This window comes from Wasmannia auropunctata, unplaced genomic scaffold (genome assembly GCF_000956235.1).
Source record: "Wasmannia auropunctata unplaced genomic scaffold, wasmannia.A_1.0 LD335205.1, whole genome shotgun sequence".
Classification (NCBI taxonomy): Eukaryota; Metazoa; Arthropoda; class Insecta; order Hymenoptera; family Formicidae; genus Wasmannia; species Wasmannia auropunctata.
In genome coordinates this window covers 25,353-51,105 of record NW_012027685.1, presented here as the reverse complement: position 1 = coordinate 51,105, position 25,753 = coordinate 25,353, and the positions used below count along the sequence as shown (strand labels likewise).

Genomic DNA, 25,753 nt, shown 5'->3' with positions numbered 1-25,753 from the left:
ATATATATATATATATATATATATGATATATTCGATGCGTCTATTTAAAAAATAATTATGTGAGAGTAAGAAATCGACGAGTATAAGGAATGTGCACGGACATGCGCGAGGGTAGAGTTCAGATGTGTGGTTAACCTTCGTAGGGGATTGTTGTGAAACGGAGTATAAACAGAACTACTTATTCGTATAATAAAATAAGGACGTTGTAATAACATAAGAACGCTATATAGTAAGTAATAATATGAAGAAAAGGCTGATTAGAAAATTAATCTTAGGCGAAATTTCCGGGAAAGTGATATACATTAAAGAGAAAATTATTGAGGTTAGGAAGTACAGGGAAGAAGCCCGATGTCGACCCTTAGGGTAATGTGTACATATATGTGTATATATGTGAAACATTCTATCTAATATTAATCAGGCAGAAAAATAAATATTAAAATCTCTGCAATAAATGCATTATTTGTCGTCGCATATATCAATCGGGAAAATTCATGTAATAACTTTTGGATATATCCATGTTTTGATAGTTCCATTTAGAGAATATGAGTAATTATTGCTAAATGATTGCTTGAAAAAGCTCGTCAGTTCAATAAAGGAAACGCTGATTGTCTCCCACATAGTTGCTATATTTTTATATATATATTGGATGAGACTCTTAATAAATATAAGCTCGCATTATAAGGATTTAATTGAGGATAATTGAGTATCTGCGGCGAGAGGAGAAGAGAGAGATTTATTATAAAGCAAAATTTGTCTCATGTTTAATGTTTTATTTAAACAATTTAAAAATTAGATGTGATGAATGTTGAATAAAAGTTTTTGAAGGTAGATATATGACAAATGATGTTATAATAGTGAAACAATTTTATTATAATAGGGCGATAGGTAATATTTCTTGATGAATGTGTTATAGCATTTCTGTAAAAAAATACTTATATAAGATTTTACTATGATAAAAGGAGAATTATAGTATCAGAATTATTTTATTAATTATTAAATTACGTATATAATTAATTTTGTTTGCAAGAGTTTGCTTTGGTTTATAGTTTGCTTGAAACAAGTGAATATTAATATATTTCAGTTTTAGCAAAAAAAAAATATTGATTTTTATTTTTACCTGCGATATAAATATAATTCAAAACTGTGTGCAGATAAATATGAATGCAACTTCCAATGGTGCTTATCCAAAGAGGAATTTGAGAAGCATGTTTGCTGAACGGGACTATATTAGTGAAGAAACTGTATTTTGTAAACAGGAAAATTTAAGACAATCTTTACATATATTGAATGAGGTAATGAGATAAATGTAACCAATAATTTTATTAAAATGTTCATAGACATATATAGATATTGATTAATGTCTAAATCTGTAGGAATTGGAGTCTTTCGATATCCCATCGGCAACCGTAAATAATGATCTAGAAACTTCAGAATCATTGAAAGAGCTATTGGTACACGTGATAAATGCTTCTTGGAAATTTATACATAAATATAGATATTTAATGCGATTACATGACCAGTTGATTGATTTGAATCAGAGAACCGTTAATGATAATGTTAATCTCAAGGTGAGTTTGCTTTTACGTAAAACATGAATAAATACTAAGATATATTTTGTATTATTCCATGCTGCACAGTTAAATGATTAGTAAGTATATGGAAATTGTATATCGCGTATTATATTTATAAATTATAACAATTAATTACAAATGTGTCGACAGAATCATGTGAGGCGCCTGAAGGAAGACATAGAAAAGAAGGAACTTATGATATGCAAAGCAGAGGAAAAAGAAAGACGACTTAATGTTAAATGTGAGAACACATCACGGGATCTAAAGCTGGAAAGAGATGAGGTACAGTTTGCGTAGAATATACTTGTATAAATTGATTTGAATAATTTATATAATTATTGAAATTAAATGTCTGATTTACAGGTACGAAAATTAAAGAAACAAGCTCAGTTCAAAGAGACTCAACATGAGCACGAAATAAGAAGAATCATGCAAAATAATCAGAAGCTCCAGGAGCAGTTACGAAAGTCTGCTGGTTAGTAGATATCTCGTTTTAAGGCTAATTAATCTTACTAAATGTGTGACTACATTTGCTTTATATTTACATCATATACAATATTAAAATAGACAGAATACGTTCTAAATTTTAATTAGTTAATGGAATACAATAGCTTTCACTCTCAGAAATTTTGTTTACGCAAAAATGAATGCAACCAATTCAACTTGGCTGCATTGTGAATTGCTTGGCCAGGAGTTGGTACGCCATACAGTGATATAGTTATAGAAAACTCTTTGTGTTACACAGAACATATTTAGTTTGACGCACAGTGCATAACATGATAAAATTCGAGAGAATGTAATGGTTTTTTTTTCGTCTGTATAGGTTCTTTCACACCAAGAGACAAATTGTTACAAAAAATGCATGAAAAGGAACTAACTACGTACAAACAAACAATTTGTCGTTTGGAGGAAAACAATAGGCACATGTTGGAAGAAATCAATAAGCTGAACGAAGCTCTGGAGTTATATAAAGCTGGAAATGATTTACATATTGAAGCATGTGGATGGACCAAAACAGATACTTGAGTATCAAATGTAATTAATATTGGTAATTTATTTATAGCTTGTAGATGTACATGAAAAAAAAGTGCATAGAGATAGAGCAATTGCTAGAGATATATTTGTAATAATACAGCAGTATGGAGTTTTGTAACAATCTTGTCCTTTGTAAGCAGAGAGTTTTATGTATTTTGAATAAGTTTTGTTATGTGTTAAGCGCATTAAAAAGCTTTTGTTTAAGATTTTTGAATGAAATAAAGGTGCTTTCCCTAATTAATATATACATTTCACGTTTTTAACATAGATCTATTCTCTTTCGCTATCTTTGTATATCCTTTTTACACTTGTAATTGCAATTATATGAATACATAATTACATTTTTGAAAGAATGATAAGAATACAACTAATAGTTAAAAAAATAATAGATCGGAGAACCGAATGTAATGAGGAAATAACTTAAAAATTCGATAAATTTTATGTTTTTTTCTGTATAGCCTATGAAGGAAAACGGTTATAGTATTACAATGCAATTCTTATTATTCGATTTTCTGTTCTTCATAAAACGCAAGTATTATAATTTAATGATCCAGTGTTATTATCAACTGTTTCTTTGTAGCACTTCAACACTTTGTAACACATTTTTTTATATAAAATTCTTTGTATTATATGTGAAATGGCAGGATCGGGAAACAAATCCGTGTTTCTCGTTTGACAAGCAACTACTTTATCGCTAAGCCAATGTAATCGCATGAAATGATTCAGTGTCTATAAATTCTCAGAATTATTTTACATCTTGTTCATTAGCTTATATTTCTATATTAAGTCAAAATTGATTTTTCACAAGTAGGTTTTTAATCAGATTACAAGATCGTGTAATGCCGCATAGTGAAGGTATCAAATATAGCGTATAATTATGGACCCTGTTAACAAGAAAATGTATATTAGGATGGCCGCTCGATACGGAGCCTGTCCGCTGTTCATTGAACATTTGCAATTGCCCGCTTTGCAGACCGTATTATTTCGAATTGCGAAGGGTTCTCCATGCTGATCGCCTCCCAGATAGGCTATTTCATTCGGCAGTCTGTTGTCGGTGCTGTTGATGCTCTTCGAACTGAGCCTCAGACTGCTCTTGCCGTCCGCGCAAATGCCGTTTATCACGATGGCGGTCGCGGTGACCAGATTCATGCTCACGTTCGAGAAAATGTTGCTCCTCACGATGGCGACGTCGCCTTGGATGGACATTAGTCCCCATTTCTGCATTTCGAATTTCGAGCCGACAATCTCGATGTTGACGAAATTGGCGAAGTTCAAGTTCTTTATGACGTTACGCAGCTCGCTGTTCACTATACGCAACGTCGTGCCCCTCTCAACGTTCAGCTGGTACACTCGCTCGATCGTAACGTTCATCATGATGAAATGCGAGATGTTTATGTAGGCGAACTCTTCTTCGAGGTTCTCGATGAGCGCGTCCTCGATCGCGAGCGTATCGATAGCTTTCAAGTTCGTGAACGTGTGGTTCGTTATCCTCGGTATCCGGCCGATGTTCGAGAGCTTCAGCAGTTTCATGCGGTTTGACGCAAAGAAGACGTCAAAGTTCAGGCTGCCGCTGATGTTCTGAACTATTACCTCCTCGAGATCGTTCGCCTCCGGAAAACTGGAGTAATGAAGGTTCGCTGAAACGCATCCTGTGACAGACACGCTGGTAATATTCCTGTAATTGTATTCTTCTGGTAGATAAAATTCCTGAAAAATCAGATGCAGTCAAGCGCACATTTCACCTTCGGCTATATTTCATAACCACTTATTTTGCGTCCTTGTGTATTTTATGGACTTGTATATTTATATCTTATCATCAGCATTTTTACGAAGGAACAGTGACATTATCACCATCGTAATATAATGTTGTTTTTAAAACTAACAAAAACGTAGAATAAAAGGAAGGTCACCGTAAATATGTGAGATTTTTAGTTTCGAGCTTGCGAAATAAGTGAGGACGATGTATAAATTTAAAAAATTCTAAATTCTTATTTATTTAATTTAGATTCTAATAAAAGTTTAAACTCTAAAAAGAGCGGATTTATATTCTACATTGGTAAGCCTATGTATAGTAATCCTTATATATCCCAAAGGAATAGTTACATTGAAATATAATTATAGCATCTTGCATATATATCATCATCCATCTATGTCTGATACTATCAAAATCGGAAAAAATTTGTAATAGCCAATCTTCAAGAGAAGACGTTTTTTAAATAAAAATTTCTCAATTCGCATTTTTAATATCGATGTATTTATATTTATAGAGCATGCAAAAAATAAAAAAAACGAAAACTGTTCGTTAATCCAAATATTTTTTATCAATTAGGTAAAAATGACTTAGGCCAAACTCTGAACAATTTAATTTATGATTAATTCAATTATATACAATTATACCTATACAATATTTGTTGTCTCTAATTTTTATTTTATTCATTTTTCTAAACGATAAAATGTTCCTTATTCTTAATCTTTTCATTATTAACAAAATATTGAAAATATAATAAAGTTAAACTAATCAGGATTTAATCGAAGTTACTTTTAGTTTCAAGCATTCGATCGAATTTGGAATTATTGAAATTGGCGCGAAACACGACTGTATCTTTTGATCTTAAATCTTACAATGTATATCGTAATTCTACTCTTTTTAATTATATTTTAATTTAAAAAGTAATTATATATATATATATACATATATATGTGTGTGTGTATATATATATATATAAATCTCCCTCATTATAACAAGAAAACTTCAACTTGAATATAATCAAAAGTAATAATTTTTTATAATTTCTTCTGTCATTTTGAGAACATTTGCAATTTAAAAATTACTAACACTCTGATATTTTTGCAGAAAAACATTAATGTTTATCTGCAAAAATTGACCATTTGTTTCACGATCAGTCCCGTGCAGAAACATTTATTCAAACGAAACTGAAATGCGAGATTATCACGAATGCAGAGATTATCACAACACAATATGGAGGTATTAATTAGTATACCTCGTTTCCGATACAACTACACGTAATCCTCCTTTCATTGTGAACTTGGCATTGTTCGCTGATATTATTCGCAGTTGCAGACAATGCTGCAATGAGTATTACTGCGAGTAGGGTCGCTCCCATATTCAGCATACGCGATATATCTGCACATAAAATCTCACCGTCGATAGTACTCGTGCTGAAATTAGAAATGTTTCATTCCAGATTGATAAGGATACCTACGATCGACTTATCCTATGACTAAAAGTGAATTTTTCCTCTTAAATGGGCAATAAATATAGTTTCTAATCAAACGTAGTCATATATTCTAAATAAATAGATATTAATTAATGTAAATGTAGATTAAAAATAAGCGTATTACACTGACTGTTGAATAGGAGTTAACTCATAATTAGCGATGTATACAAAGGGACAACAGTTATGAATTATTTCGTAGTTATGAAGTATTTATAACGTCAGATACGAGTAAATTATAAATAATTAAAAATGTAATAAATTTAAATAAAGAATAGTGTCTGAAGTAGAAATGAAAAATCATTATGGTGTCACAGAACAAAATTTTTATGACTTAAAAAAAATAAAAATTTGTACGAAAAGCTTCTACAATTCAATAAAACATACTTTTGGAAACGGGAATAAAATTTAATTTTGAATTTTCATAAATTTAATTAAATAGTATGTTAAGCAAAATATTTGTATAAAAATGATATAGAAGACAAAGCTACTTAATTTTTTAATAATAGTCAACATGTCAATCACTGTATCTTAAGTGTAATTTTAGCGAGTTTGACAAAAATAGAAGATAAAAGCATATTTTTGATTGTGGATAAGTCATAAAATTAATAAACGTAAATCAAGATTTCAAATTTTCCGATATTATTGCGATATTATGAGAATTTCGATGATTATTTATCGGATAATGTTTAATCTTCCATCATACTTCAATTTTTGACATTGAACATACAAGTATTACATATACATTACAAGTATTACATGATTACAAGTATTACATTTTTGTATGAGAATGAGAATTGTATAAAAATGAGAGCGAGCGGAGTACAGTGTGGAAAAGAAGAAAATAAATGATTAAATTTGTGATGGCAGAGAGAGAGAGAGAGAGAGAGAGAAATTTATTCCATAAAAATTGATAAATGTTACTATTATACTCTTAGAATAAATTAGAATAAATATTGTTTTTAGATGATCGCACTTTCTCTTAATTGACTTTTTCAAGCAGAAGTAAACTATACTAAAATCGTAAAGTGAAGATTCCAGCAAATTCGAGGCAAACTTTTTGACATTAGTGACGATAGATATGTCAGTTTCAATAAGTTCATTATAAAATTAAAAAAAGAAAAACATGCTCTCACCATACTTTTGAATTTGGCAGCTTCTTCGCACGGTGAAACTAGACTTTCTAGATTTCCTTTTTTATCTTTTCGTTTAAAAGCTCCCTCATCACACTTTCTGCACGTTCTTTCCTCCAGACACTCGGTTATATTAGTCAGATTTCAAATTTCCGATGATGTTTTAGCAACGCTTCCTGTCGGTGGATCCTTTGTCATTTCAGGAAGAACTCGCCGCAACAACGAACACCACTTCCTCGATGTTGAACGTATCGTAACGATAGCAGGCAATGACTATTTCGGGGATCGCATTCAGCCGACGGACGAATCCACGGTCGAGTGCGCGATTAAGATAGACAGTTCTTTCGCACCGCTTTTTTATGGTGATTGACATGCATATAACGTAACGTACTGTTTAGTAAATATATTCCGGTGATCGTGGAGTTCAGGGTTTGGCGCGTTTGTTAATACATATTATAATCGGTCTGACAATACCAGCATACTTGTGTTCCACGATGAGAATGCACCGGAAAAACGCGGTCAATCCAGCAGAGAATATCTAACAATGAGAGCTAACTATGTGATAAGTTGCGATAATTATTCTGATAAATATTATTTTATGAATGTTACTGAAATACCAGAGTAATGTCTAAAAGTTTCCTCATAATTGTTAGCTTCGATGATATATTCTCATAATATAATTCTGGCTTCGGGAATTAGTATCCGATTTGCATGCTTTAGCGAAAATATTTAAGTGTGCAAACAAATAAATAGATAATAAAATATTTTTCAGCTAATATTTATCAGCTAATTCAAAATAGATCTTACTTTAATAGAAATTTAGTTTAAGATTTAGTTTGAGATAGATATGTGCATGTAATATTATGTTATATGAAATTATAATAGATGTTATTCCATTTTCTTCTTGAATTTACCTCTTATAAAATATAAATCCAAATATGAATTAATTAAATTAACTAATCAATTCTCTGTGATTTGATTCCTGATAATATAAAAGATTGTAAAATTTTTCTACATTTTATTAAAAACAAATAATAAAAAAACATTTCTGGATTGGATTTCAATAGAAATTGAAATCCAATCCAGAAGAAAAGAAATCTATGAATTTTACAAAACAGAGAAATAATCTACACTATACAATAAATGATGATTCATTGTATCGACTTTTGTTCATAATATATTATTTTGGCTATCTTGTTTCCCATAAGAAAATTTATCAATAACAATTACGTCTTTGATATAATAATGTTGAATTAATACGCGCGAATTAAAGAAAAAATTAAAGTTCTGAAATATTAGTAATTGCCATTTCTATATTTTTTAAAACAATTATTATAACTGATGTAAAAATAACACATTAGATATTCAATAATATCATTTTAAATGTTTCTATTTATGCAGCATAAAATGCGTATATTTTATTTGGATCAATATTGTGATGTCACAGAAGAAATAATAAATACATCTTCAAATAAATATGTATATATATATAATATATAATACAATAACATTATAGTATTGTAAAAAATATCTAATTGATATGCTCGTCAGAACTCGTCGAACAGAATCATTTATGATAAAGCAACGGCAAATTAAATTACAGATTAGTTAGTTTGTATTAATTTGCAATACCTATGATTCCACGTATTAAACATTATACATGCGCGACGCAAATATAAGGAAAAAAGAAATCGTGTGATGGATCATGATGAGAGACTGAGCAATCGTTATCTCTGTAAACTTAATAATTCATCACGTTGAAATGCCGAGAATAATAATTACGTTAATCTACATTAAGCGAGTTGCTAAACAGTGGCGAATTGAACAGTGGGCGTGACTGGCGATAAAGCCATTAAACTAATCATTCCCCTGTCTTTTAAAGCCAAAAATACGATATAAATTGGGCGAAGGATTAGTATGTTAAAATGCGCACTAATTTATCTGTCTTTTTTTACAAATAAAACACAGCGCGTCGTTCTTGATGTGTTTATTTTAATAGTATGCGGAATACTTTTTGCAAGAATAGACATATAAGTATCCTGCTTTTATTTTATTTTTGCATCGGGGTATCCGAATTCTGCTGCTCAGGTCACATCTCGGAACGCGCGTTTGAATTTGTCACCGTTGTTATACATAGATATTAATGAACAAGGACTCAATGTGCATTAGGACATACCGCACAGTAGAATTAAACAAGGGATTACAACATCGCTCGCGGTATGGGAGGAGACGGGAATACCAGGCGGCGCACACCAGTCGTGTGTATAAAAATGTATTTACAATTTACATATATGTTAATGTAGCACACTTTTATCGATGCACACTCAACTCGCGCACTCATGTACGCACGCACGCTCGCACGCTTCCCGCAACACGCCGCACTTCCGCACCGCTAGCGAAGTCACCGTACGTGGTGACTTTTACGGCGCCAGCTTTTCGATTCGTGGAACAATCAGAAAGTATACGTCCGTACACGCGCCAAGAAGATTGGCGCCACGGTTTATTCCCTCTTATCCCGCAATAATATTTACGTTCGTTGATTATTCCACGTAACGATTTTTGCAGCCGGCTGACTTAACACTTCGCTCCTTCCAGCCAGCGTTTCCACGTAAAAATGGCGAATAATGCGATACAATGGAGAAAATTAGAGGAAACTTCTCGACGTGAGATCTTTCCCGTTGTTGCCGGTCGGTTTGACAAATGAGTATAGCTGGGAAAACTGTGGGAAAACTCGCTTCGCGGAAAACAGGCCGGTTCGATGTAAAATTCACTCTGTATAAATACATAGGCATAATTGATGAGAAGAAAAATTAATACATATTTAAACGTTAATTGTTAGCTAATATAAGATAGTATCAGTAAACGATATGTACACGTTAATCAAAGAAAGACACTGTAAATATTGTAACAGAACAATTCCGCTTTGCTAACGTTGCGATTATTTAGTAAAACTTTGAGCAACTGAATATAAAAAACCTTCTGTATACTTAAATTGTAAACCAAGAGAATGCAAGTTGGTGTTACGGTATACAAGTGAAAACAAAAAAGAAGAAGGAAATAAAGTATCGTGAATCAGCTAGATAAGCGAGACTGATCGAAATTTAACATGAATTATAATGTTATAGAAAGCACTTGGTCTGAAATATTAGAAATATCCGCTTTTGTTAGCCATTTAAATATTACTGGAGTGCAATGACTACACAATTATACTATTTAAGGTGGTAATATTATAGTATTCCCTGTCTTAATTGCACAATTCAAAGACATAACGATATATCAACATCAAAATATCTTGAGGCACACTCTCGTTTTACATGTTTTCTTATTGTTAGCGTAGAATGTGCCTGATTTTGTGTGTTTGATTTAGTCTCTTTTTATATTAAAATATTATATTATACATATCACTGGATTGCAACTAGAATAGTAAATGTCATTCTGAAGGTAAAGACGACGAAGTATCGTGAACATAATTTTAAATATAAATATATATATATATATATATATATATGTAAAATATATATCTCTTATTTTTTTCCCGTTTAAAGAACATTGATAGTTAGTCTTAAAAAAAAGACTCTGTCCATGTCTGATACCAAACAGACACTACGAATACGAAGATGTCTATAGTAAATTACGTTTTTTTTTCCTTATCGACTCGCGCAATTCGGGACTACAATAATTTCCCTGGTAATTTCATGCGATTGTACAATGATTGTACATATCGTTGGTACTCCTTTCCGGCTTGAGTCACAGTCTTGAGAGTTTGCTTGTAATGAACTATTGCGAATCCTGCCGCAAGAGTTCACGAAACGGAGCGGAAAGCGCCAAGGAGCGTCCAGTGCTCCTAAATACTTCCGCGAAGATCAGTCTTATGTAGAGCCCATCATCGAGCTCATTCCATTTTATGGTTATCACGCTTTCTTGTAGAATATCCTCTTGATAGCTTCTTTCCTTTCCAGCAACACGAGCGCCAGCGGCGTCTTCCCTTGCCGATTCTGTATGTTCGTCTGGCCTCCGGCTTGTATCAAAAGTCGGCAGACCTCTTTCTGCTTCTCCAAGTTTACGGTATTTGAGACCGCCGCGGCCATGTGCAGCGGTGTGTTGTACATATAGTTGGTCTCGTTCATGACATTTGATGTGGCCTTGCACAGCAACACCTGCGAAAACGCGAGAAATGTCTGAGCATAATTCACGCGAATGGAAATCAACGATGTCGTGCAATATCACCTTTACAATTTAATCCTGAAACGAAGATTGCATATCAAATGAATCTCCAGTCTGTTAAATAACTTGCGTTAAGAATTTACCTTATTCACAATTTATCTCTATAAAATTATAATATCGCGGCAATGCTGCAATAGTGTTATATCTCGAAAATTAATTTTGAGAATAACACTATTGCTTTATTCATTGGAAAAGAAGGATTTTGGCGTGTACTTTTATCTGTTACAACATCGAAACCCACGTGTCGATTTTCAATAGTGTCGCATTTCGGAAAAAAACGCCGATTTTGAAAATTTTCTATTACACTGTAAACATACAAAACTTTGAACAGCGTCTCCTGAAAAATTACGATTTTTGAAATAAGACACTCTTGCAGCAATGTCGCGATATGTTTTATTTTAAATAATTGTATCTTTTTATTTCTTTATCTTTTTGAAAATATAATTAGTTTGTTTAGTCGATAAGAATTAGTTCTTTTCTAAATACTAAAGTTACTAATAGAGTTCGTTAATTTTTATAGGATACCGAAATACCAAGTGAGGCATATTTACATCTTGAAAAGTTGTGTTTATTGTGAGAAAGCAAGAGATAACTCTCTGTGCGGAATATTATTACGATTAAACGCTCTTTCGGGATAAAATAAAAAATAGCAGTTCGGCAGATGTTACAGTCCTTTTCAAAGAAGAGACAATTATCGTATGCGTTACGTAATGTAAATACGGTAGGGAAAAAACGCGTCAAATTCACGAAATTGATTTTTTATTAACGGCCTAACACAACACTTGTTTTGTCACTAATAATCAAATTTGATAACACTGTGGACTGCATGTCAAAGATTATCGCGCGGAATTCTGGGTGAACAAGAGTGTGAATGGATCAATTACTTCTTGCTCCAACTTATTGTTCCCTACAGTCATCTTTGATTGGTGGATCCTTCTATCAATCTTATCCACCAGTCAAACATGAAACGAATAAAAAATGAGTATTCCAGTTAAGCATAACATTATAATCAAGTTCATGCGCAACGCGCATTTCTTTCTAACTATGAGATCTTTGGTGAATTTAAAATTAAATATTTTTCAAATGTAATTTTTTTATAGATCGTCTTTACAAATTTCAAGTTGTTAGTATTTAACAATATGACATATATTTTAATGTAAGCATATAAATTATAAATTTTTCAATTAAGATTCATTTGACATTAATTAGGTAAGAAATCTATTTTACACGCGTTAAAATCTAGAAAAATCTCTCAGGATCAAGCAATTGAAAGCTTATTCAATGTTCCTATACCCATACAGCACACATTATTCGAGGAACGTCCAGATGACGTTCTGTACGTCCTAAGAACGTCCTTACGACGTAAAAGATGTCTTCTGAACGTCCCTCGGATAAAGTGTGCTGAATGGGATATCAAAACAGTTTGTTGTTATTCTCAGTTTTATCTCTTCTTATTTACGAGAAAATCGCATGTATATCGCCATTGGCAATGTTTCTTCTTAATTCCAAGAAGCGATACGTTGCAGAACGTATAAATATATCGGCAGTCTGATGAGCCGATTATTATTACATCGGTAACTTCACGTATAACTGACGCGCCGAAGCCGGGAAATCCCTCAGGTGGATTACCTTCACGAGTGCAGGATCGCAACTCAATGAGGCTGCCATATGTAAAGCAGTGTCGCCGCACTTGTTCTCTTTGACCTTGATGCTCGCGCCGTTCTCCAAGAGAAGCCGCGTCGTGGCCAAGGACTTGACGCCCTGTCCGGTGGGATCGTGCGATTCGACTGCGATGTGAAGAGCGGTTTTCCCTGAAATGCACCCGCGTTCTTATCCTCCTATTTCGGGCTTCCGTGCAATTTCATGCTTTTTAATTTCGTTCCCTGTTTAACTAACCATCGTAATTACACCTGGACAGGTCGAACACAGGATTCCCTTGTATCGTCTTCAACGCCAACAGCTCCGCTAAGACGTCCCCGTGGGAATCACCGCGTGCCGCAATCGAATGTATCAGCGTGTCGCCCTGAAATGACAGAGACGATAGCTGTCAGAAAATCGTTCGTCATCGCGTAATAAAATTATCTTTAACGTCTTTATGTACGAGACGTCTTCAGCCGTGCCAAGTACGCTTATTCGTTTTTTTCAATGCGATCATCATGCGTCGTGCGATTATTAAGTAATTGTAACGCAATTAGTCGTTCGGAAATGTATTTATTATAACAAATATCTATGCGCGCGCGATTACTTCGTCGCACGGAGATAAAAGAGATTTCCACGTAATCGGAATTATTTGGAAGATTTGTCTGTGGATGTAATACGTGCCTGATTAAAGCGTAAACGCGCAACTAATTTCGTCATTAAAGAGAATTAACGAACCGCACGAAAAACGATTACTTTCGCGTAGCAGAGGAATTATTACAAAGAAACTCACGCGCATGTGATATAATCTTTGATTGATATCGATCCCTTTCTGCAGCATTGCGGCGGCCAAATATCCGGTGACGTAAGGCATTTCCGGGCAATTTATGGCGGCCAAGTACAAAGCGTCCTCGTTGCGATTGTTCACCATTGATAGAGCGCCCGGTAGGTTGCCCAATCTTTCGACCAATGGCGCCAAGTAAGCTTTCTTCTTTGCCAATTCCTCCGGATTGCCCACCAGACACATCAGCGTTCTATTATACGCAAACGCAGTGAGATGAATGCATTTCTATTTCATAATACGAATATAATATAATATTTTTAATATAATATTAATATAATATTTGTCAAATTTAAAATTAATATAATATTACTATATTATATTAATTGTGACTGGGAAATGCATTGTTTCAATCCATTTATATCCAAAAAATATTTTTTTTGAGTATAGATGAATAACATTCATGGTCCATTTTTACAAAAAACTTTTTTTGAATTTAATTAGATTAAAAAGTATATGTATCTCAATCATACTATTTGTTGCATAGACCACATTAGAGAGAAAACAATAATGCTTCGGTTGAATGAAAGTTGTTTAACATAAAGACTACGTTTGCGAGAACTGTATAAATTTCAATATAATATCAATATAATTTAATATAAATTAACATACATTTCTTTTTCAAACATCGAAAATATTGTTGTAACATCCATAATTTTTTTTCGTACACGATTATTATTACTTATTATTTCGTACACGATATATTATTACTTTTTAAAGCTGACATTTTTTTTTTATTGAATGGCATAGAAAATGTGATTCATGTAATTCCTATAAATGAATATAAAGGCATTGGGCATTGAAATGGATTTAGATTTTCAGAAGTACGCATTTGCGAACATGAATTGAAATGAATTTTTTAAATCTATTTTAATTCATTCTCGTTTACTGGGGATGGCCAAACTGTGCGAGAATGACAGCCATGTAGCTTGGGGACGTCTGCCTCACTTTAATCATCATCATTAAAGTGAGGCAAACGTCCCCGAACTGCATGATGGTTGTCACTCTCGCACAGTCGGCTACCCCTATCACACGTTTTCTTAGGAAAGGCTCGACCATAAACGCACTGCGCAAACGTCGCATATTTTAGCACAAAAGAGAGAAGATTCGAGAAAAAGTGATTTTTATTTCCTTCATTTTTCAAAAGTTAGGCATTAATTAATTATTATTATCAACAATACTTATTAATACTGTCTACGATATTGCTGCATCGGAAGAAGTAATTTAACAGTATCAATTATATATGTGTAATATATGTATTTAATCATATACAGTAAAATGGTACCGCTATTTTATACGTTATATATTCGTACATTTACATGTAAAGTGATATGAGTTACTTACGTATCACCATCCTCGTCTGTGGCCGCCAATTCCTCTAAGGACTTCTTCAGCAGATTACTCATGGCTCTTTCCACTTCCTTAGGATGCAATCCTTCCTTTAGCCTCTCGCTCGCTCTTACAGACGGCAAGTTTAGCGAAGGCCACGGTACTATATTTCGATTCGAGTTTCTGTCGTAACAATTCGGGTCGTTAACCACTTTCTTATCATTTATTTGCGCGAAAGCTATCATAATTATAATTTTAACACGAGTAGCGTACAGTCGACATTATTCAAAACTTCGTAATACGACTTGATTTGAAAAATAGTTTAGTTGCGCAAATTGAAATAACATTGAGATATCAAAGTTTTTTAAGAAGCACACATGTAAATTTGAATTACTACCTCTGGTATAGTAAGACTTATATTTTCTAATCGCCCGAAGGCGCCGGAAACATAAATAAGTATGTTATTGAAAACTTGAACAGTTGCATGTTTATCGCAATACTTCTCGTTATCGTTCGTTTCGTTACGATGCCATTACTTGTGATTATATAACCTCGTGGAAATAGAGAACACATACATTATGTTTTTCTTCACGTTTGTGAATAGCAAAGATAATATGCGATTAAAACGATAGAAGTATCTAGGAGCATAAAGCATAGCTGGAACTCCGATTGTGTCTTTGAGGAAAAAAGTGTTATTAAAAAAAAAAAATCGTTTCCTTTCAATTTTATGAAGACCTTCAAACAGACCTTCAAGCATTGGTTCACGTTTATTATTCAATTTTTTTCAATACTTCAAATCATTGTCATCTCTCTCGTTCGTTTACTTCATTTTCACACCTTGCGTCGTCGCGATGATTTCATCAACAAGCTTACCTCTGTGGACGGCTGGGTTCGAACGAGGAGACCATTGTTGGTATCTGATAGTCGCTAGGTACAAACATCGATGTAGGCTGGTCGTATCTCTTCTCTCCACCGGCGACATGGAACATCGTGTACTTCTCCTGCGACGCGCGCAAGTTTTGCTCGGATGTCTTTGCGGACGTCTCGTCGGTCAGTCCGATCTCGTGCAGGGTGTTTGCGTCGTGCTGTGGCACGATTGACGTGTTGACCTGGCCGTTCTTCGCGTGCGGCTCGTAATACCTTGCCTCCATGTCCGTCGCATGACCGTTCATCGCGCGATTCACAAACGCGCATCCACCGGTGCTACCCTTACTTGCATAAACCGACACGAGATCGCCGTCGATGGGTAAGCCCCCGACCTGGATGGTGTTTGCGTGGGGTATGCCTATGGCCTGCAACTTTTCGCTTTGCATGTCGCTCGCGGGACATTCGCGCGATGCGGGATTCAACGCTCGCACGGACACGCATCGGTCATTGTAGGCGGACGAGAAGCAAGGGTTCGAGACAACCTGCGGCTCCTTCAACGCTTTGCTCTGCTTGTCCTCCTCTATGACCTGCTCCACGAGCTGAAGCAACGCACAGTCAATAGTGTCGCTGCTGTTGACGATCGTTCCCGAGGATTCGTAAATGCCCTTCCAATCGGACAGGGATTCGCCAAGATGTTCCTCGGTTTGGTAATTCAGGGGTGTCTGGTAATTCGGCGGGCTGGACACGTCGCTGTAGGACAGATTGGACGAGGACGAGGAGGACGTTTGCGGCGCACGATATGTCGACGCGACCTGCGGAGGAAGGCGTCCGTTAATTGAATCACCTGCCATTTATTTCACCTGAATTCGTTTCGTATTTATATTAGGTCGTAGCGGAGCAAGTGGCAACCACTACATAAAATTATACAAGCTGTCAGATAGTTGTGTGAATATTTTACGAGGTTCGTCAAACCATGATAAGAGGTGTTTTATGGATGAAACAATGCGGGTGTACTCACTGTCGGTTTTAGTATTTAAATCTCTTATTATGAGTAGTGTGTGTGTGCATTCTTTTATTTTTATAGCATCGCCTGTATGTGACAAGTAGACAAATCAGTATTATAACACATATGTCAGAAAAATAAATTCTAACGTACTGAATACAATTAATATTATTAAATAATTTAAGCAAATTGACGTGTAATAGACAAAAGAAATCGTACGAATAACATTACAAAAATATAATCTATTTAACGTATAAAAATATTATCCAGCAAACACAGATTATAACTGCAATGTTGCAGCAGTATTATAACATTCTAGCTATATTACAAAAATGTTTTAATATTGCTGTAATGTATAGCAGTTATAATCTGTGTTTGCTGAGTTGTCTCTAAAAATCTACAATCAGCATCTTGTTTTACTCAGTCCAGGGACAAAGTGATATCATGATCCACCATAGCAAAATAGACAAACTGCGCTGTATTTTAATTTGCGGTTTTATTCAATTTGCAATTCAGCTTAATCTTTATATAGGCGGTGTGTGTGATATTATTTTCGGAGCGTGCTAAATGTGCTGTAGTCGCTCGCGCTTGCGAAACTTCAGCGCCTCGTTTTTACTTATTCCAGGCATTCGTTGAAGCGCGCTACTTATACGCGGCTCCTCATACATTATGCAGATTAATACCGCGGGCTTACCTGCGGCGAACCGAGCGGGCTGCCGATGACGTTGACGTGCATCTGCGGTGACTCCAGGTTCGTAGCGGAGCCCGGTGACTGGGCGCGACTCGATGCCCGACTATTCGACCTCGAGACGACGCAGTTGTAGCTACTCGCCGGGGAATCGGACCAGGTTTTCGCGCCTGGCGAGGGTATCGAGTGACTACTGGCGTCTGAGAGCAACGCGGCTTGAAAACCGCCACGCGACAGGATGTCCATCAAGGACTCCTCTCCCGGATCGTCGACGACTATGGAGGGAAGCGCCGCGGTCTGAAATAAGATTAAATCGTTTTTAATACAAGAACGCGGGACGCCAGGAAACCTTTTTGCGTCGTATTGTTAATTCGACACCGGTAGTTTGGGTCATCGACACGCGTACGACCTTCTCTTATTAGTGAGTAATTATGTAATATACTTGCTAACCATCGATACGGAAAGAATCTTTATAATTTTTAATTAACTTCCTTCACTCATAATATGCATCAGTATAATTAGAAGTTATTCCTTATGGAGATAAATTAGGAAATTAAAACAACATGTATATGTACTAATATACACATACGTGCGCGCGCGTATACGTAACTGTGTTTTTCGACTATTTAAAATATTCAAATCAAGATACATTTAAATAGCGTTTTATATACAACAATTGTTTTATCGCTAAATGTTTATTATCGATATATATAAAAGATTGTCGAAGCAAAAATATATTTTCATCTAAAAATAGCACTTTCTTTCATTTTTATCTCTCTTTAAAACTTTTATGAAAATTTATCTGGAAAAATGCGCTTCAATTCAATTTTTTTGCCGACTTTTAACATATGATATAGTGATGATATAATTTATAAAAATCGTGTAATTTCATAAAAACGTGATCATTGGCATAATATTCGAAAAATAATTTAAAACACTTACATCGTTGTTAGAATCTCCGTTACGGAAGATAACGTTGTCATTCTCTTCGATCCAGCTAGAATTTATTCCCAGATTCATCGTTCCGATCAACATCTGATTTCGACTCGAGTCCGACAACTGGTCCAAGCAAGGATTCAATTTCTCGCTGTAATCCTTGTTCCTCAGTATCTGCTCGGCAGTTTTCTCGTAATCCACCGCGTAGGCGGCGTCTGCGCCGTCGTTTTCATGCGTCGTTTGCAGCCAGGTCACCATGGAGTAAGGGTATGATAGTGCCCGAGGGGGTTGGAAATTGGGCTTGATCGGTCCTCGTTGTCTCAGATCGGGATCGTCGGAGTCCTCCTGCTCCTGCCGTCCCTCCTGTTCGGCCTCCGAATCGTCGTCTATGGAATTCCCATCGTATAAAGAGTGACATCGATTCTTGTCGTCGCGTATGTTAAGCGGCAGGCAGCCTTCATTGTCATCAACCGTGACGTTATCCTCGTTGTTGTTTATGTCCTCGTTATCAGTATGACGGCCCGTTTGCAACTTGCAGCTGTCCCGATATTTTATGTTGTCCACGTTTTCGCAACTGATGTGGCGTGTCCTGCCGACGTTCTCATTGTCGACATCTTCGTTGTCCTCGTCGTTGTTGCGCGCAAGCCGTAGATTCTCAATCTTCTCGATTATGTCTTCATATTTGATCAGCTTCTCGCGGAAGTCCTCGTCGAGATCGAAGCTCTTGCCCGCGCCCGCGCTCGAGCGGCAGAACGTGTCTGGACTGGTAGACATGTCCTCAGACTCGGTTGACGAGGTTGATCCGTAATCCTCCTCCAGGGAGCTCACAGACGAGCAATCTGGAATTGAGACGTGTTGCAGCGTCCAGTTCTCGATTCGGATCGGCGTAACTCGGCCGGAATTGATCATGGTGTGCGCTGCCTGGGTTTTCCCTAATCTTATGTAATATAAATGACTTGCCCAAAGAGAATTAATAAAAACTTCAAGCGTCAGTTAATGTCCTTTTGATCTCAGAAATTTCGTTCCGACGTGAATCTGCAAAATAAATAATAGCAAAAGTAAATTTTATGGATTAAGAATAAGTTTCTTTAACTTGATAGTTTTGTTTTATAAACATTATTAAATATTATTAAAACGTCAAAATTATCAAAAAAAGTTTTTATAAAAATTTCATTTTAATTCAAAATGCATATTTTTTATGTGTACTATTATAATTTCATTTTTTCATCTTAAAAAAATATATTATAATTATTATGTATTCTTAAAATTTATTTTAACTAATTGTAAGTATTTATTCAAAGCTATTTAGATTTAATTTGCCAAATGTAATTGTCCAAGTATAATACCAAGTATAATATTAATTAAATTTATTTTCATTTCTTTTTTAGAAGCATTCATGATTGTATTGACATTTGGCTAAAGATAATCTGATTGTAAGAATTAATATAGTAGATAATTTGTATATGTAAGTGCATGTTAATCTAAATTAAAAATAATCTATTAATAATAATATGTTACAGCAAAATCTTTTCTTTAAAATTTTTCAGAAGAATAAATATTTTTTTAATAATAAATTTATTTTTTATATAATCGCGTCATTATTTGATAAAGTATTATAATTTATACCCTCATCGCTATACAATAGCACAGATAAATTTCTTTCTCTATAATGATTTGGTATATTAATTGCTTTAATCATTGCCGGAAAGTGTTTACCGGTTAAGTGCGCTATCATCAGCTAAATATGGTTGCTTTCTGCTTTTCATTGTTATACGTGTTGATATCTGGAACTATGATGTACTTTGTTGCTGACAGTTTTATCGCTCGTTAATTGTAATACATTAACGTATATTGCATATTATTCGACAGAAAATACACACACACTATTCTCGAATAAACTTTTCCCAGAATTCAAGAACCAGATCAAGTAGCTTTCTTACTTCAGTTAATAATAATGATTACTGATAAAAGTATGGAAAATTTTGCAGAACATGAAGAACATGAAGAACGAGTATATTCGAAGTAGAGATCGTTAAAAACTTCGATAACCCACGTTCCCGAGACAATAAAAATAATGTTATCGTCATTTAATAATCGATTACCACGACATGGATCATTATAATGCTTATTATACGGAATAAAGCTGATTAATGTTTATTATTATTACTATTATTTAACAATTTTTTTGCTTGTATATTTTTTAAATGTATGTAATGTACAATAAAATATCGTTAAATTCTTCTAATATTAAAAAGAAAAAATATATATAAATTATAAATATATATATATATATATACAAGATTATTGTTATATTGCGCAATATGTTTTCATAAAGAATCTTATTTATAATGTATCATGAAAATTTTGTAGACATTACAAGAAAAAGTATTAATGTAAAAATATATTATAATTCTTAATATTAAATCATTTTCTGTAACATTCTTAACAATGATAAAGCCAACTGATGTGATCTAACAGATTTTGTAGAAGGATAGAAATAAATTTTTACGTTTTGCAAGCAGAGTGAACCATTTACATAGAGTCTTTGAAAACATAGAATTATTAAATTAGGTGAAAAAACTTCTACGTTCTAATTAATTATATAAGATTATCAAGATGTATACTTTAAAATAATATAATGCACTTGTAACTGCAGGGCGTGACTCCCATGCAGGTATGATAACTTTATGCAAATAAATAGCCGTTTATTATCATTCTGAAATCTCACTTTAATTAGTCTTTCCTCTACGCAGAATGGAAACGCATAATATAAAAAAATTTTTATATAAGAATTAGTTGTTATAATTACATAACGCGTTGGAAATATTATAATGCAATGTATAAAGTGAGAAAGCAGAATGTTACGTACACTTGAAGCAATAATAGCAATAAAAGTCCAAAAATTCAAACAAATTTGTCGAAAATGTTAATCAAAATCGATTTAATTGTGAGCTTGGTCAATGAATTAATTCCATTTCAAATAGCGGAAATCAAATTGTTCATTGTTCATTAATCGCGTCAGCCGAAGTAAACAATTCGGAGAACTTATACGTAAAATCGGAGTATCAAAAGATACTTTTAATAATGCTCGATATCTTCATTCAATTATTTAATTCACAAATAATTGTTATCAACCAAAGAGTGAATCACAGTGAGTTGAAAACGACTCCTTTCAAAGCTCGTTTATGTTGTTTGTACATCTTTTGACTTTTTCTCTTATAATTCAATTCATTCGTTATTCGTGCTCGATTTTAAATTCACTGCGAAATCTCCGAGTGAAGGTTACGACCAAGCAGACCGTTCAAGCATTTGATTAACAAATTTTTCCAATAAAGCTTAACTCTGCGCCGAATGAAAGGACTTGATTATAAAACTGGCTCGAAAGTGAAACGATGACAATCATATTTAAATAAGTCTCCAACGAAATGAACTAGCTAGGACTGTGATTTCATCTTTTTTAAAAAGATTTTAGATTTCTGGATTTTAAATGGAGATAAAAGAGAAAAATTCTCGGATAAAATTTTTCATTTAGTGATTTAAAATTCTTTTTCCGGAAATCTCCATGGTGTTTGCTTATAGGAACTTCCGAATTAGATTAAGACCTCTATAGAGATATTACATATCAAATCGTAATTGAAATAAAATAATTTTTCCAGAAAAAATCCAGAAAAGCGTTGCACACATCTATATAGATAAAATTTACTGACTAATAGAATTGACGTAAAATAAATTAATTTATGTAAAATAAAAAATGTAGTGTAGTACAAAATAAGTGTTATATTATACATAAAATGTTACAATGTAATGAAATAAAAGAGAATTATGGATATATTAGAAGTAATTTCAAATGAAAGTTTGATACGATGTATCATATTTCCTCGTCGGAGCGTTTCTCAATTTTTTTTATTTAAAATTCTCTCGTAATTTTGAACGAATGCGTGATCACTGGAGAGCGTCGCGAGAAACGGACACGCAATTTAAAAGCAATTAAGCAATTTAGAAAATTGACACGGTTCTGAGTAATCGCGTTAATTTAATATGCCAAGATGAGGCTCCGCCCGCGGACACGCGACCGTGTCAACCACGCGTACACAGCCTGCACGCACTCGTACGCAACAGACGCACACCGCATAATAATAACAAAAACTCAACAAAATGTTCAACGCAGGAGAAACAACGCCAAGTTCGAATTATATATACGTATATATTTTCTTCTCATTAACATCTTTATAGGACATCGTACGATAAACGATAAAACGTTTTCTAGGAATTCCACTTTAAAGACGTAAATAGATAAGAAAATATTATTCGCAGCTATCTTTAGCTTTTGAAAAGCTATCACTTGGGACACTTTAAATCATATTAAATCCTCTTATAAAATTAGTATGAAATGTTTAAATTAGCTAATCGCGATTGCATTGTTATCGCGTTATTCTAAATGTCATTGGTTTCCTTTCGATTCAATTGATAAAATGTACAAATGTGACAGTTATGTTTATTTCAATGTCTTACTTAAGAGGATGTGACACAAATATGAAGTTTGAATTGGTATTCTCTCGGCAAAATCAAGTTTTTATTATTCTTAATAATATAGCACAAACTTATTAATCGATATATTAGTTCGACGATTCTTCAATTATTCTTGAATTATATTAAATCTAATTTTGAAGAATATTGAATCATTTTTGAGAACATAGCAATAAATTCATTTTTAAGAATTAAGAATAAAACGTTATATAACTGTACTTACAAAAAATAATTGAAATGTTTTGAAATTGGGTCAAGTAATTCAAAATATATTAAAAAATCTAATTATGAAAAATTTTGTAATATTTATAAAATTAATGAAAACTTAATTTTAGTTTTGACGGAATTCAAACTTCATATAATATATGCATTTAAAATGTAAATGCTAATTTAATTTTTTATAAAAAGTACTAAATTTGATTAAATTTTAAAGTGATAATAATAAATAATAGATATAAATCAAAATATTGATAAAAATGTTTGATTATGTTAAGGTTGTAAACCATTATATAATTTTAAATTTTATAAAAAAATTATGTATACGTACAGTAAGATAATAACAAATAAAAAATAACACAAATAGCGCGCGAGAAACGCGTGAGAAACGCGCTTTGGACTCCTACTTAAAAAAAGGCACGTTAAATTGATACTCGAAATATGTATATCGGTCTTCTTGAAAGTCTTTTGAAGTTATTGTTATTTTTCCGCAATAATAATTCGTTCTCTCGCGGCGCTAATTTCGCGAACAACTGTCATTGCATATTTTAACAGTTGTATGCATTGAGATTGATGTATAATAGCAAATTATAATAAAAAGTAGAAGTGTTAAATTGTGCGCACGAAGCGCGCATCTGTAGTACGAGTAAATTATATGTTACATGTACACATATTTATGTGACTGTGCTATGTAAAAAGAATTAATTTAATTTCTATTAGTCATGATTTTAAATGCAAATTGTCAAGACAATTAAACTATTTTAATAATTTACATAAAAGAGGATTTTTTAAAGACGCTATATAAGTGATAAACAAATATTTATCAATATGGTAAAACTGTTTCACAGAATAACTTTTTTATTCATATATAATATTAATATTCTTGCACGATTTTATATGTGTACAAATAAAAAATATATTAACTGCAGTTATTATATTGTTATTTAAAGCAATACTTTAAAAATTTCATAGAACTCTTAAATGTTAGCCACATAAATGCACGCCTAAAAATAATACTTTCACTTAATAATTATTCATGATTTTCTGCAAAGTAAACGACAGCAAGTAGTAACAATGCAAAAATTCCTTTCATTTTCTACATTTCTTCATTCATATTAAAATTGACACATTTATATAGACACAATGAGAATTAGGAATCAAGTTGAATAAATTGCTCAGACAAAAGTTATCGCATAGCGTAACAAGATAATTAATTACCTCGTGCGTTTTCTCCGAATAGCGCTGAATCAATTAGCTTCGTAATCGTGACAGACCGCTTTCACGGAGTCGTCTCGACACTCGCTCTCAAAATCACCATACGAGTCGCGCGTTGACGTAACATCGCGTCAGAAGAACGCGTTTCACATTGCCTTCACTCGTAGAGGTGCCCCGAGAGCACGAACATCCGCACCTCCGGTGTCGCACGACCGCTCCTGCGCTGATCTCGAATCGCGATTTCACGATCTTATCGGCATGCGATACTCGACGCTTCACGTCGTTTCCATATCTCCGTTTCTTTGCCACACGTCCCTCCCAGGTGTCCGTTCTCCGTCTCAGATTTCCAATTTACACTGCTTGTCCTCGCGATCGATATACTTCCGCGTTACGTTGCGATCCAAATAGGGTAAAGTGAAGCGTGTAAATGCCCTGTCTTTTATAGGCACATGCACTTCGTTAATAATCTCGATAATCTTTTGGAGATGTGTCTTCAACAGCCTGGTCTGAAGATACAAGCGCGCGCACGTTGCTTCAATTCAGTTTTCTGTCGGCATCGGCGACTGAGAGCCGATCGTTGTAGCGCGATAATAATAAGCGACTAGTCTCCACCAAGATCTCGACGAGAGAGAGAGAGAAAGAGACTCGTTTGCGATTCTGCGAACGATCCAGTCTCTCGCGTATATATACACACACGCACGCACGCACGCACGCACGCATGTACCAAGGTAGCCGAAACACACCCGCGTGCCTCGATCCGGAGCCAGTCAGATCATGCGTGTCGCTGTACGTCGCTGTACGACCTTCGGCGCTTCGTCGCGCGGCTCCAATATCGAGCGAACACTCGCGGGATTCTTATCTGCGGCCGCGACTTTTGTCGGACCGGCGACGCCGACGCGGCACTGGCACCGTCAACGGCAGCAGCGGCGGCGGCAGCGGCAGCGGCAACGGCAGCAGCAGCAGCAGCAGTAACAACGACGGAATTTTTGCGGTTTTTCTTTCTTTTTTTTTTTGTTCTTTCTTCGCTCCCGTCAACACTGACCGAGGAAACCGCTGCTTCTTTTCCTGGGATTTCCGTGCCCACCGCTCTAATCTCCGTATCTGTTCTAATCGCCCGCGTATTTCCCGGCACGCGCACTCTCGTCAAGGTTGTCGCGCAACCTCTCGCAAGTTTCGCGGGATTTGCGAAAAATGGCTGTCTGCCCTCTCTCCCTCGTACGTGCAGCCGTGCCTGTCGCGTGCGAGCTGCGGTCTTGTCGCGCGACTTGTCGACGACCGATTGGATTCTCAAAGA

The 25,753-nt window shown here is 34.5% G+C and overlaps 3 protein-coding genes across 5 annotated transcripts; 1 reads left to right on the top strand and 2 right to left on the bottom strand.

Moving 5' to 3' along the window:
• Positions 1 to 78: 78 nt before the first annotated feature.
• LOC105457582 (afadin- and alpha-actinin-binding protein-like) lies at positions 79 to 2,847 on the top strand. 2 transcript variants are annotated; one of them, XM_011702325.1, is made up of 6 exons: positions 79 to 229; positions 1,152 to 1,292; positions 1,374 to 1,568; positions 1,722 to 1,853; positions 1,935 to 2,046; positions 2,395 to 2,847. In XM_011702325.1, exons 2-6 carry the CDS (start codon positions 1,158 to 1,160, stop codon positions 2,595 to 2,597), a joined length of 777 nt encoding a protein of 258 aa, XP_011700627.1. In that variant the 5' UTR covers positions 79 to 229; positions 1,152 to 1,157; the 3' UTR covers positions 2,598 to 2,847. The 2 variants fall into 2 exon arrangements, with proteins under 2 accessions (XP_011700627.1, XP_011700626.1); XM_011702324.1 differs by lacking the exon at positions 79 to 229 and adding an exon at positions 236 to 363.
• On the bottom strand, positions 2,670 to 7,513 carry LOC105457583. Of its 2 annotated transcripts, none has more exons than XM_011702327.1 (3): positions 6,979 to 7,513; positions 5,609 to 5,786; positions 2,670 to 4,313 (listed from the first exon to the last, which is right to left on the bottom strand). In XM_011702327.1, the coding sequence occupies exons 2-3, from the start codon at positions 5,738 to 5,740 to the stop codon at positions 3,465 to 3,467; spliced, it is 981 nt and encodes a 326-aa protein (XP_011700629.1). In that variant the 5' UTR covers positions 5,741 to 5,786; positions 6,979 to 7,513; the 3' UTR covers positions 2,670 to 3,464. The 2 variants fall into 2 exon arrangements, with proteins under 2 accessions (XP_011700629.1, XP_011700628.1); XM_011702326.1 differs by having other exon boundaries at positions 6,984 to 7,513.
• An 848-nt stretch (positions 7,514 to 8,361) lies between these two features.
• LOC105457580 lies at positions 8,362 to 25,400 on the bottom strand. Its single transcript, XM_011702323.1, has 9 exons — positions 24,463 to 25,400; positions 18,508 to 19,536; positions 17,572 to 17,862; positions 15,881 to 16,686; positions 15,023 to 15,190; positions 13,631 to 13,871; positions 13,096 to 13,222; positions 12,829 to 13,010; positions 8,362 to 11,132 (listed from the first exon to the last, which is right to left on the bottom strand). The coding sequence occupies exons 2-9, from the start codon at positions 19,408 to 19,410 to the stop codon at positions 10,887 to 10,889; spliced, it is 2,964 nt and encodes a 987-aa protein (XP_011700625.1). The 5' UTR covers positions 19,411 to 19,536; positions 24,463 to 25,400; the 3' UTR covers positions 8,362 to 10,886.
• Between the last annotated feature and the right edge of the window lie 353 nt (positions 25,401 to 25,753).

Bases quoted from the DNA above. Each gene is read 5' to 3' on its own strand.
- LOC105457582 (XM_011702324.1), top strand. The intron at 1,293-1,373 runs GTAATGAGATAA...CTAAATCTGTAG, and splicing joins CTTTACATATATTGAATGAG to GAATTGGAGTCTTTCGATAT. The intron at 2,047-2,394 runs GTTAGTAGATAT...TCGTCTGTATAG, and splicing joins GCAGTTACGAAAGTCTGCTG to GTTCTTTCACACCAAGAGAC.
- LOC105457583 (XM_011702327.1), bottom strand. From the start codon at position 5,740: ATGCTGAATATGGGAGCGACCCTACTCGCAGTAATACTCATTGCAGCA. The intron at 4,314-5,608 runs GTATACTAATTA...CTGATTTTTCAG, and splicing joins GTAGTTGTATCGGAAACGAG to GAATTTTATCTACCAGAAGA.
- LOC105457580 (XM_011702323.1), bottom strand. From the start codon at position 19,410: ATGATCAATTCCGGCCGAGTTACGCCGATCCGAATCGAGAACTGGACG. The intron at 17,863-18,507 runs GTAAGTGTTTTA...ATCTTATTTCAG, and splicing joins ACGGAGATTCTAACAACGAT to ACCGCGGCGCTTCCCTCCAT. The intron at 15,191-15,880 runs GTAAGCTTGTTG...TTGTTACGACAG, and splicing joins GAACCCAGCCGTCCACAGAG to AAACTCGAATCGAAATATAG.